Genomic DNA, 14,487 nt, shown 5'->3' on the forward strand with positions numbered 1-14,487 from the left:
CAGAGCAACGGATTTGAAAAATATGCGTACTATAAAAATTCTTCTGCATATGCTAACCTTATAGTTTTTGTCATCTCAACTACACAGTAGAATATAGTCTATACAGGAATACAGTTATATGCATATTTACCACCCACCTATAAGAAAATTCTTAATTCAAAAGTCTACTATTGGTTTTAAAATATTAAATAATGTCACATGTAGTTTCCGGTTGTAGTAAAAAAATCAAGACGGATTCAAACAGAAAGATTTTGAAAGCAGAGAAAACTGTGCACCTTATAATGAGCATGACTTTATCAGATGACAATACGAATACAAAAAATCCAGGCTAAAAATAAGGTGCAGGTATTTTCCAATTTTTTAGTCGGAATGACGTAAAAACGACAAATCAAAGAATTTATTTCTATATAACTAATATAGAGCAATTGTATTGATTAACAAGCCCTTTTGTTTTCAACATAATTAATATTTCCAATAATTAACAAGTTCTGGGTCAACGGGTTCAAACAAAAAGATTTTAAAAGCAGAGAAAACTGTGCACCTTATAATCAGCATGACTTTATCAGATTACAATACGAATACTAGAATTCCAGGCTACAGATAAGGCCTGTTAAATTTAAATCAGTTACGGACCCGCGACGTGGCGGGCGTGTTCTAGTAATATAGAGTTTTCTCTTAATAAGCTATACGTAGCATAAAATTGAGAATGGAAATGGGGAATGTGTCAAAGAGACAACAACCGGACCACAGAACAGACAACAGCAGAAGGCCACCAACAAGTCTTCAATGCAGCGAGAAATTCCCGCACCCGGAGGCGTCCTTCAGCTGGCCCCTAAACAAATATATATACTAGTTCAGTGATAATGAACGCCATACTAAACTCCAAATTGTACACAAGAAACTAAAATTAAAAATAATACAAGACTAACAAAGGCTAGAGGCTCCTGACTTGGGACAGGCGCAAAAATGCGGCGGGGTTAAACATGTTTATGAGATCTCAACCCTCCCCCTATACCTCTAGCCAATGTAGAAAAGTAAACGCATAACAATACGCACATTAAAATTCAGTTCAAGAGAAGTCCGAGTCTGATGTCAGAAGATGTAACCAAAGAAAATAAACAAAATGACAATAATACATAAATAACAACAGACTACTAGCAGTTAACTGACATGCCAGCTCCAGACTTCAATTAAACTGATTGAAAGATTATGTCTTCATCATATGAATATCAGGCACAATCCTTCCCGTTAGAGGTTTAGTATCATACCATCATAACATATATGAGAAGAACATAACCCGTGTCATGCCAACAACTGGTTTTTAAATAAATGTGTTTAGTGCCGATGCAAAGACCCTATAAGTGAATCAATATTAACGCCAAAATATGCAATCTTTAATGACCTGACAACAGTATCGTAACTATATCCCTTCTTAATAAGTCTATTTAAAGGTTTTGTTAGTTTCAGAGGTGAATGCTGACATTTTTGTGCTTTATAAAGAATATTTCCATAAAAAATTGGATGTGAAATACCTGAAGGTATAAGAAGTCTGCATGTTGAGCTATATCTACGAATGATGTCCTTATACCGATGATAAAATTTAGTAAATGTTTTGACTAGTTTGTGATATCGAAAACCCTGGTGTAATAATTTTTCAGTAATACATAAATTTCTCTCGCTAAAATCTAAAACATTGTTACACACACGAGCGAATCGTACAAGTTGAGATACATAAACACCGTAAGATGGTGACAAGGGAACGTCACCATCTAAAAATGGATAATTAACGATAGAAAATGAAAAATCATCTCTTTTATCATATATTTTAGTATTAAGCTTTCCGTTAATGATATAGATATCAAGATCGAGGAAAGGGCAGTGGTCATTGTTAGTATTAGCTTTATTTAAAGTAAGTTCAACAGGATAAATTTCTTTAGTATACATACTGAAGTCGTCATTATTGAGAGCCAAAATATCATCCAAATATCTAAAAGTATTATTAAATTTGTGTATCAGATGTTGTTTCGATGGGTCTTTACTGATTTTTGTCATAAATTGTAACTCATAGCAATACAAATACATGTTTATATATTGTCATGAAAATCATAATATCAATAAATCTAGTAGATTTGGCAAACTAAGTCCTTATAATTAAATAAAGTAATATTCCTTTTAGTGGAAAATTGTTTTAACGTTAATTAAGCTCAAATAAAATATTGTTTGCTAGCCCCTCTTCGTGATTAATGATAGATAACTCTAGTTAATTTTCCCAACATTTTATCATTATGATGAGATAATATAATTCAGTTTTCATATATAGTCTTTTTCAAAAGGTTAAAATGCTTTACGTAGGTTTCAATTATAATTTCTCTCTACAGCATTTGACATAAGTTTGAAGTTTCTGGAATAAAGTGGTGGTTATATTTTGTTTTTTGTGCGTATGTGTATCTTGTGTGTGTTTGTGTTAAGGGGTGTCACAGCATACATGTATTTGTCTTTAGGGAATCAAGTAACATGAGTAATGCAACTGTATTAAGGTAATATGTCTGCTTCATTTGAATTCTGACATAATTATATAAACCATATTAAAACAATAATGCAGTAGCAGGATCAATGCTGTTGTAGTTTAGATGATGTAGACAACGACTTAAAACAATGTATCCTTGACAGTAGAATGACTGCAGGTGTCGAATGAAAAGTGTAAGGCAAATGCACTATCTGTACTATCACAGTAAGTTGCCTCATCAAACCAAGTAATACGATGATGAGAAAAGGGGGAGGGGGTTATCGGCCTTGATTGATTTTGCACGGTCGGAGAAATTTGTAACTTGTTATGTAACAAAATAATATATATAAAATTATGACAGGTTCTTTATATTGGTACAAAAGAAAATACTGCGAAACTGTTAACTAGCGTAGTGGTATTAGCCACATGTGGATTCTAAAAAACTCATACGAACCTCTGGATAATTTTAAATCTCGATCTTTCTCAAAACTTTTGATTTTTCAACCCTGTATACACCATTTCCCATGTGAAATTGAAAAATCGTCTAAAAGAAATAATCCACAATGCTTTTCAACATAAAAATGGTAAAATACGCCATAAATATATTACTTTGGGATAACAAACGGCATATTTTGTTAATAGTGAACAAAAAGGTAAAACATGCTACACAGAGGAACAAGGGATCAATTTGCTGGAGTTTCTTATTGACAAATAAAGGCAACAGTAGTGTACCGCTGTTCGAAATTCATAAATCGATTGAGAAAAAAACAAATCCGGGTTACAAACTAAAACTGAGGAAAACACATCAAGTATAAGAGGAGAACTACGACACAACAGAAACACAACATTAAAATGAATTAAAATTAAATGACATGTTGAATTTGGAGGTAGACGTTTTTAACAAATTGTCGGCATTCCTATAGTAACGAACTTGGCGCCTCTCCTTGCCGACCTCTTCTTATTTTCATATGAGACGGAGTCCCTTCAGACACTTGTCAAAAACAAGAAGATCAAAGAAACCAGATAATTTACTTTCACATTCAGATATATTGATGATGTTCTTTCCATTAACAATCCAAACTTTTCTGATTGGGTTCCATTAATATATCCTCCAGAACTCGAAATAAATTAAAGAAACAACAGACACGGCTTCCTCTTCCTCATTTTTAGACTTGTACCTCAAATTTGATATAAGCGGTCATCTCAGTACCAGAATCTATGACAAACGAGACGATTTTAATTTTGAAATTATCAATTTCCCCCACCTTAGTAGCAATATGCTAACTTCACCTACATATGGGGTATTCAAGAGCTTGCAGCTGCAGTATGTCAAAGAACGTATTGTCCTTTTTCGAAAAAAGTTCATCGGAAGATACCAAGACCTTGTTGATAAATATTCCGTATCAACTTCAAAAATAATACACGATGGTCTTGAAGTATAGATTCTAGGTACTGACGTTGTTCATCATCTTAATAACGTTTTATAGTATTCTTTTATTTGTCTGTGTAGACTTTTACTTTTACTGTTAAGTTTATTTTTGGCAATATCCATTTGACGTGGCTCGATTCTTACACATCCCGTTAGTGTGTTATTGTGCTATAGTAAATTTTTGTATTCTTGTCTTTCGTGTTTGCTTATGTGCTTTGTCTGTATGCCTTTTTGTTTATCTTTGTTGACATATTTGCTTGTTTTTAAAGTGATTAACATTATGACACAATGTTGACTGCTGTACCCCTATTTCTGACATTTTTACCTATTATGTCTTTTTATTTTGTTCACACATCGTTGTCAATATAATGGAATTTTATGGGACTGTCATACAAGTGAGAGGTTTAACTAGCTATAAAACCAGGGTCAATCCACCATTTTCTACATGATAATATGACAGTTTTTATCCATTCGTTTGATGTGTCCGAGCTTTTTATTTTGCCATTTGTGTAGGGACTTTCCATTTAGAGTTTTCCTCGGAGTTCGGTATTTTTGTTATTTTACTTTTCTTTAAATGTTTCAAAACAAATGAATAAAACTATGAATATACATAAATGTCTTTAATAAACCAATAATAAAAACAAACATCTATTGAATTTATAAATTTTGTAATGATTTACAATTAAATCAAATAACTATACGTAAATATAAAATTATGAACCTGTTCAAGGGAGACAATAAACGCATCGATTCATTAGACTTTTTAAATTTGAAAAATAGTACAAAGGGAGGTCACTCTTGCAAACAAATGACACATAAAAAAAATTGATTAATACAAAATTCGTGCTCCACCTTCAACGAAGATTCTAAATTATCAATATAACCAACAGTGGTTAGTCTATCGGATAGTGACAGCTAACGAATGCTAACCGACAGTAAAGTATATTTGTTTGATTTTTTTTTAAACCTACCCAGAAAAATTCACGAACTACTTGACTTTCATTGCTCATAGTTAACGTGTTTGCACATTAATATAATAAAGTCGTTAAACATTATTTGCCTCTAATAGTATAACACACAATGCAGATCGTACGCTTGCATCAACTTACTCAGAAATAGATTTAATTAAAGCCTGAACATATTTAAATTGCTTACTATTTTTTTCCGTGTCGGTTTTTTAATATTATCACAACTTCCTGTTAAGATTCGACCAAATACCCAGATACCGATATCGTCAGAGAAATAAGCTACTATACGCAATTAGCTCGTGCAATAAAAGGCAGAAATTTATACAATAATAAAACCAGTTGTTTCGGACATGTTGTTTCATTGTTTAACAATCTTTAGATGTAGTGGAAGGACAAAATAACCCACAACGCCCTACCCCAAAAATTATTTGTTTGCTGCTGATATTTTTTATAATTACAGTTTTGTATGCAGTCTTTACGAAATCGTCATTCAATCTTATATCGTCAAGATATAGAGGGACTACAAGATTGAAGTCACGCTTTATCTATCTCAACTTTATTCTATTTCCTTTGACAAACCACATGTATGGCCACAGACCACAATTAATTCCTCTATTAGTTCTTTATAACGTTTTGTCTCATTAAAAAAATTGCACCTTGCATTTTTGTCAAATCTTTTGTGTGTGTAATGTATAGTACTAGTCCAAAAATATATCCAAAATTCAGAAAGATTGAACCAATGACTCTTACAAATTTAGCCACTACACAGCCATACCCCTATCGACAAGTCAAGAGATGTTCCGAAAACTGTAAATATTACCTTTTTGCACTTGGCCTAATCACTCTTTCCATATCAAAATCAGTTTAAATACAACATCCAAAAATTTATTTTACCTCTCTTCTTTCACTTCCACCCCATAAAAACTAAGAAATCAATGAGAAAGGCAAAGAAAAAAAATTAAGAAAAAATACACTTTAATTAAAGGGAACTATATTCGAAAAGTGGGGTCATTAATTGTGGTCTTGGGCCGTATGGCAGACGACACTAACTATTTTCCCGCCAACAAGCATAAGAAGAGTATACAATCCCGTAAAATAAGATAAAACAGGCTAAATTATGTTCTTCATTTCCGGTAACAAGAAAACCCAAATAGAGGTATATAACACTTATTAAGATTGAATGGTAGATTTATAGAAATCCTTTTTAAATGATCAATGCGTGCAATCGAAAATATGGACATTGTGACAATTTTAATCAAATCATCTACATGTATAGTGTCTACTTTAAAATGAAAAAGACCTACTTGTAAAAAAATCTTTTTGGTTCTCATTTTAATATAGTCATATGCATTGAATAATGTTAAATTATATTAGACCGCACTAATCTTATTTTAGATGAACCATCTATTTAATTTTACAGTTTACAGTAGTTAATGAAATTGATAAATAACTTAACCATTAACATGAGTAAGGTGTTGACCTTGTATATACATTTAAGTCCTTATGTAAAATGTTAAGATAATTCAGTCACCAGTTGTGCTTTATACAGAAAAATAAAGAAGGGTGCCCAGCTGAAATATGTAAGTATATAATTTTATCCTTTTTGTTAATGAAATTATATGGATTATTAATATGTTTTAATTTTGCAGCGTTCCATATTTTTTCAATACACGATAGTCGACTATCGTCACCAATCACCCAAATAGACCAATATCGAGCTGTTTTTTTTTTATGAATGGGCTACATTGATTGACCCGAGGTCAATTGGCACAAATGACGTCCTTTAACAATCCGTCCTTACTGAGATGTAATACATAACCATTATGACACAGGAAATGCATGGAAAAAAGCACGAATCTGAGTCGTAAATAGCCAAAGTCGAAGAAATAATTTGAAAAGGAACAATAGTCCTTACGATAAAAAATTAGACAGAAGGCAAAAAAATGCCGAAATAAGTGAGAAACCCACACAATCACATCAATGATTCAATTTTGACGCAAGGTCCAAGACTATAGATATGATTAGGAAATTCATAATAGTCCTGAACAGTCAGAGAAAAGGCCAATGCCAGTCAAAATAAGTGGAAAATACACCATAGTCCTAAGTAGGAAATACATAACAGTCCTCATCAATTAGCAAAAGGCCCAATACTGTGGAAATAAGTGGGAACTATACACAAAAGTCTTCGAAAATCAGACAAAGAAAAACTTAGCACCAAGACTGTCTAAAGAATGAATAGGGAATACTGAATACCAACTTAAGTTTGCCGATTATAAACATTGAACATCTTGAATTAGCAGAACATCCATCAATTTCCGAAAATTCAGACGTTACGTTTTGTAGTTCAACATATGGTACCTGCATCAATAGCTGAAAGAATGCCTTAAGACACGTAAAATTGTTCAAAGTTTTATCATCAATTTGCTGATTTACACTGTTTTTGTGTATCATTTATCTTCAAAACAGTAGGTCATTAAATAAATGTTCGCTGTATAACGGTTTAACTCTGTTTTATGGCGGGGTTTGTGGTTTATGCAAATTAACTGTTCAACAACGTAATAAAATCAACAATTTTTTATCATTGAAAAGTAGAGGGGAAGTTTGTTTCGACACAAATACACTGTTTCTAATAATAAAAGGAGATGTGGGTTATTCGTTAATAAGACAGCAACCCAACGAAACAAACAATCAGAAATATTGAGTTCAACAACACCACAGTTCGTCAAGCTGTAAATCGACCCGTGGCTAAGACAGTTGACTAACACACTTTTATGATCTACAAGAAACACTAAATGTACATGGTTTTTTTTCAGAATGAAAAGACAAAAGAAAGAACACATTGTTGCTAGAAAAAACAACAAGACCAAAATGAATAGAATAGATGGCGGTATTGGTTGGGTTATCGTTGCTTCTGCTTTTATGACACTTATGCTGGTTGATGGAGTGCTATTTACACTTGGGATTGTATATATAGAATTTCTAGGTGAATTTAAGGAAGGAAAAGGAAAAACTGTTTGGATAACCTCTCTTATTCCTGGAACTATACTAACAGTTGGTATGATTTTCTAAGCATGTTTATATCACTATGTATCTTTTTAACGCATTCCTGTAAAAACAGACAAGTTGATTATCATTATAATTTGAGAGCATTGTGTGGAGTCGTGACTTTATCAACCATGACACCTATTTTTTGAGGTAGTTCATTATGAAACGAGTGACCATCTTTTCAAAACGAAAATCGACGAGAAATGGTTGACAGGTCACGCCTACCCCTCATTCATAATAACACAACGAGCATTGATCTTTATTTTATGCACGAGTGACTTCAACTTGAAGTTCTCATTTGATCCTCAAAACGAATTCGACATTCAATAACTGTTTTAATATCATTTACACTGAATGCACTATTTTTATTTGGAGTTTGTAGGCATTTTAATAAAAAAGAATGTATATAATTTTGATACCGAGTTGCGTATGTTTGGTGAACATTTTTAGAGCTTTCCAATGTTTCTCGCAAAAACCAGCATCCTTCGTGTTACATTTTGAGCCGTGTGCTAACAGTGTATTAAGTTTTGTAAACATGTTAAACGTGCAGTTTTAATTTTTTTGGATTCGTTTTAGTTGTTAAAATTTGTATAAAAAAAGGAAGTTCGTTGGACAAAACCGCATAAATTAGACATAGATAATTATAAACTGAATATTTGTACTATACTATGTAATGGTTGTTGGGCTTTTTGTTAAAGCTAATAGATAGAAACAATATCAATTCAAACAAACTTGCAAAAGTGGATGCCTTTATGATATTAAGAATGGCGGCAAAGGAGTAGAACAATACGGTTTTATTTACAATATAAAAAAGAAGATGTGGTATGATTGCCAATGATACAACTCTTCACAAGAGACCAAATGACACAGGAATTAACAACTATAGGTCTCCGTACGGTATTGAACAATAAGCAAACCCCATACCCCGTAGTCATTTATAAAAGGCCCCGAAATAACAAATGTAAAACAATTCAAACAAGAAAACTAATGGCCTAATTAATGTACAAACAAATGAACGAAAAACAAATATGTAACACAGCAACAAACGACAACCACTGAAATACAGGCTCCTGGCTAGGGACAGGCACATACAAGTCATTTGGTGTTTTGTGTTGCAGAAACATTAAGCTTTTTAATTACAATATTTTGCTGTTTCTTTTGAAGTTTTTAAAATAAGAATAAAATATCTACTATTTGCCTTAGTTATGCAAATCTTGATAAATTGGTTGTTGGAACAACGATTAATTGAACGGTAATTTAAGTTCATCTTTAAAGTAAACGCATGAGAATATTAATTCGAACGAAGAATGATTTTATATCTATATATATATTTTTAACTTTTAAGGTCCAATTACAGGCGCTTTGACAAATCGTTTTGGGTGCCGACTAGTATGTATAATGGGTGCTCTTGTATCTGCCACTGGATTTGTACTCAGTATTTTGCTAACAGTGTGTATCACTTGTACTGTTCCCTTGGAATTCTTACAGGTAAATGAAAGAAAAAAAGTATTGTATTTACTTCACATGATTGATAGCATCATTTTGTTCTATTTATGAATGTATGGGTTGTGGGATTTGTTTAGTTATGCCGGTCTCCCATGGTGCATATTTGATTGATGATTGATTGATTTGTTTGCCACTTTCAGCACCAAAGTGCTACTAGTATCTCGTGGCGCTCAGTTTTGTATTGGTGGAGGAAGCCAGAGTGCCAGGTGAGAACCACAGACCTTTGGTAGGAAAACTAACAATCCTAATCCATTAAGTTTGGAGTCGAGCGGGATTCACACTCACAACCCCAGTGTTTACAGGATGCGGATACAGTAGTTTTGACTACTTGGATCACTTGGCCCTTGAGACCCCTTCCCATGTAGAAAGACCATATTCTTAAAAGAGTTTTAAACTATTTAATTCCTGATTATGACATTAAATTGGGATGTGTATACCTATTTAGGGAGCATCCATTTAACTTCAAAAGTGGGGATGGGGGTATGGTTTTTTGTCTGAGTCAGATATTTTTTTTCGCGCACATTGTTTTTAAATTGTTCAACGCTATCAATCAAATTATTTTTTCAAAATTTAACACTATAAGGTATGGAGAAAATCTGGATTCAGAATATGTTTTGTTTTGTCATCTGCTTGACCGCAATATTTTTTCCATCAAATTAGGGATCAGAATATCTTTTTAGAAAAAAATTACCCTCGCTCCTCCCTTCCCTTGAAGTTAAATTGTCGTTCACATAGATTTAAGTTAAAACTACTACCTCTTTAAGACCCTGTTCAAATATGCAAGCAATTCTAAAACATCATAATTCACTACACAATACAATGAAGTTAAGACTGAAAGTATTAAAATGAACAACTACGATTTTTTTTAGGTTTTGTTTTCTTATTTCCAGCTTGATAAATGCTTTTTGACCTAAGAAAATTATGCTTCTATGACTGTACGATTTCAATTTAGCGGCATTGATTTTTTTTTAAATTCAAGGCTTATGCCAGAGAGCAACTTGAATGATGAGCCTGTTTATGCTTTACCAAAAAAGCCTATATTATTAGTATGCAGGTATTTTGGAAGTAGTCTCTCCTGGGGGTTGATGGCAAGGGTTATATCTTTATTGTATAAATTACGTTAGTTGTATAATTCATGCTTAAAAATCATTATGTGTTACCGTTCTAAATACTAATAATTTGAAATTGAATATAATGTTTTAATAGAGATAGTTCATTAAAAAATTTAAAAAAAGACTTTTATTTCAATGCTTTAATGTAAGGAGTCAAACAAAATAGAACTGTGTGTTTGAATATAAATCTTTATATACTTGAAGGTTTAGGATTTGGCGGTATTTTTTTTATCAACATTAGTATATGTTGGGCAACATTTTGAAAAGAGACGATCGTTTGCTATGGGTATATCTTTGAGTGGTTCAGGAGTAGGAATATTTATATTCGCTCCAGTTGTTCGTATTCTAATGAAGAGTATGGACGGCGAGGTACTATTTTGATAGAAGCAGGAATCATACTGAACGTTATTGTTTGTGGCGCTTTCTTTCGACCGATGCAGAAACAGAGTGGAAGAACGACTGAAAAATCTGAAACCAAAGAAGAATCAATCGATTTATTACGATGCGACGATAATTTGATATACATAAAAGAAAATTTTACCACAAGTGATAGAAGTTGTACGATTGAGAAAAATGCAAACCAGGACGATGAGTACATGTATTAAAACAAGCAATAACAACACAATCAAAATCTACTAAAGATTCAACTTTGAGTTTCTTTTCTAGACATTTTGATTTTGGGTTATTGACAAATCCAATATTTACCATTTTTGTAGTATCGAATTGCTGCACATGCCTGGGGTTTAATGCATCATATGTGTATTTGCCAGATCGGGCAGAGGAAAAAGGTATGAACCAGTTAGACAGTGCATTTCTGCTTTCCGTTATTGGTATTTCAAATACATTTGGGCGTATTTTATTCGGATGGATTGCAGACCGAAAGGGTGTAAATCGTCTTTTGCTTTACGGTACATCACTGGTCTTTTGTGGCACTGCTAATGTTATGAATCCCCTTAATGATAATATATAAATAACACATAGCTGAGAGGGTGATAGAGCAGATTGTTTACCCGAGAAAACATTGTCAACTGAGGCGAAGCCAAGGTTGGCAATGTCTTTTCGAGGGGTAACAATCTGCTCTATCACCCTCTCAGATATGTGTTATTTAATTTATTATACTGAATGTTCTGTTATTACTGTCGATTAAATTTCAAATTCAAAATAATAAACTATGACGTCTTGTACATAACAACCATCCGTATTTAATAAAGCGCACACTTGATCAAGCGTCTCCGTGAAGGGTACTAGAGTATTTGCCATAGGATAGGGTCGTATTTAATAAAGCGCACACTTGATCAAACGTCTCCGTGAAGGGTAATAGAGTATTCACCATAGAATAGAGTAAATTAACACCCTCGTATAAGCCAATCAAAATATTGCATTTTTACGTGAAGTATAATAATAAAGATTATCTAATGAGTTATGCACCTGTTTACGGAATGTTTATAGGTGAGTACGTTTTCTTCTTATTCAATTTCAAGAATCGTTAGTTGATTGGAGCTTCAAAGGCATAATGTATTTAAATAAACAGTCGTAGACTGTAATAGAAAGTAAAAAAAAAGAATAAAGTATTAGTTCTTACGAAGTCCAAACGTAGGAATGTGTTGATTACTTTCTAAAGGACAAATTCTGTAATATTGTCAATCGTGAAAACCCCATACACACTGTGCTGTTTTTGTTGTTTCGTTTTAACCCACATATAATAATATTAATGAGATAATATTATTCAATAATAAATGAAAAAAACTCACATTCTTCACCTAGATTAATTCTTTTTGTGTTATTTTATTACATTCCGAGGAGTACAAGAACTAGTCAATTTTAGTCAAGGTATTTAGTACCACCATAAAACAGAAAAAAATAATGTCTATAGCAGAACAAGAACAAAACCAAAAGATTTAATGATTGATCACACAAAGGCTGTACTCTCCTCCCTGTTCCTAGTTCTGTTCTGTCTCTTCTTTTAACAATCTGTCCTCTTTTCTTTTTTCTTCATCATATGGATGCTTCATTAGTTTATGAACAGACTACTAGTATGTATTTCCTTATATGTTTCATAATGAATGGTGATGATAAAAATACAAATAAAAAAACTGACGTTTTGTATAATTTAACTGTTAGTCAAAGAATGAATAATTTTAATGTAGGTGTATTTGTTAGTTTGAATGCTGTGATACTGGTTGACCTCCTAGGATTAGAACGTTTAAATAAAGCATTGGGACTGTTAATGATGTTCCAGGGAATTGCAACTTTCAAAGGTCCACCTTTATGTGGTAAGAGTTAACGTAAATGATGATGTGTGATGATGTGAATGGTTGTGCACAATATAAATGTATATGCACTTTAATGTGCTGTATTACACAATTAGAAACCTCTTTGACTCTTTAATAAATTCATATACATTCTTAAAAATTCTTTCATTTTCATCATTAGTTAATGACGAATCACCGGAGGTTAAGATGTTCAAATTTAATAGAGAGTTCTCTGGTAACCAGTTCAGATTATTAGATAGTTTGATTCTTATATTCGCATAATTAGGACATTCAAAAAAGAAGTGAAATGAATCTTCACGCTTAGCACCACAGCTACAAGACGGATCTGAAATTATATTGACTCTGTTAAGATCATAATTCAAAAACAAGACTGAGCATCTAAGTTGAGTCAAAATGATGTTGAATTTACGATAATAATCAGCGACACAATTAAATATTCTGTTGCCGACGTACTTAAATTACCGTCTGAAATAAGTGATCACGATGCTTCTTTAATATTTTTAGAATGTCCGAGATTTGCATCCAAATCATTCAAAAGAGAAATTTGGTTGTACGATAAAGCAGATTTAAAAAAATTTTCTTCCGGACTTGATTCTGTCAGTTGGGATGCACTTTTTTTTTATGTTGAGGATGTCGACGAGTAGCCTAGTCAATTTAGCTCTAAAATCGCCAAACCTGCAACTAATTGCAACACAAGGTTTTTTTAGTGCAAATTATAATATAGACTTGTACTAACAACATACTAAAACTATACATTGATATAATTTGCGGAAAAGGTTATTTTGGGGTGAAATATGTGGTTTTTAGAGAAAAAATGCTGAAAACTGGAAAAGAAGAAAAAATGTTATTTATGGTTACATTTTTAGACCTAAAGCTTGTTGAAGACAGGAAACCTTATCTTAATAGAGTATTATGTAGTCCTCTAGTTATTATTATTCATATTGAAGTAATTTTGAGGTGAAATGAGTGATATTTAGTGAAAAAACGCTGAAAACTGGAAACGTAGAAAATCTCCGTTGTTAATGGTTAATATTTTTGAAATTTGATCTATATAGAAAAAGAACATACTATTTTATGTTTTATTTGTGAAGTCCTTTAGTTATCAATATTAATATTTGGGTAATTTTGGTTTAATATATGTTTTAAGACCGAAAACCCGAAAACTGGAAATGAAGATATCTAGGTTATTGATGGTTAAAACTTTCAAATTGGAATCTTGACAGAAAATAGAGAATACATAGGATCTTTATAGACAGACTATATTATCTTATGTTTATCGCATATGTATTCCTCTTGTTATCGATATCAATAATAATCAATTTGTTGTGTGAAATATTTTGTTTTAGACACTAACTACAAAACAAGAATATATCCATAGTACACGGATGCCCCGCCCGCACTATCATTTTCTATGTTCAGTGGACTGTGAAATTGGGTCAAAACTCTAATTTGGCATTAAAATTAGAAAGATCTTATCATAGGGAACATTTGTACTAAGTTTCAATATGAATGGACTTCAACTTCATCAAAAAATTCCTTGACCAAAACTTTAACAAAAAACTTTAATCTGAAGCAGGACAGACGGACGTACGAACAGACGCACAGACAGAAAAACATAATGCCCCTAAGTGAGGGGCATATAAAATGA

At 32.4% G+C, this 14,487-nt stretch overlaps 1 protein-coding gene across 1 annotated transcript; it reads left to right on the forward strand.

The window, feature by feature from the left end:
- Positions 1 to 10,848: 10,848 nt before the first annotated feature.
- LOC127715925 (uncharacterized) lies at positions 10,849 to 14,091 on the forward strand. Its single transcript, XM_052222034.1, has 4 exons — positions 10,849 to 10,852; positions 11,283 to 11,396; positions 12,714 to 12,839; positions 14,063 to 14,091. Exons 1-4 carry the CDS (start codon positions 10,849 to 10,851, stop codon positions 14,089 to 14,091), a joined length of 273 nt encoding a protein of 90 aa, XP_052077994.1.
- The last annotated feature ends 396 nt before the right edge of the window (positions 14,092 to 14,487 follow it).

Source organism: Mytilus californianus, unplaced genomic scaffold (assembly GCF_021869535.1).
Source record: "Mytilus californianus isolate M0D057914Y unplaced genomic scaffold, xbMytCali1.0.p SCAF_9, whole genome shotgun sequence".
Taxonomy (NCBI): domain Eukaryota; kingdom Metazoa; phylum Mollusca; class Bivalvia; order Mytilida; family Mytilidae; genus Mytilus; species Mytilus californianus.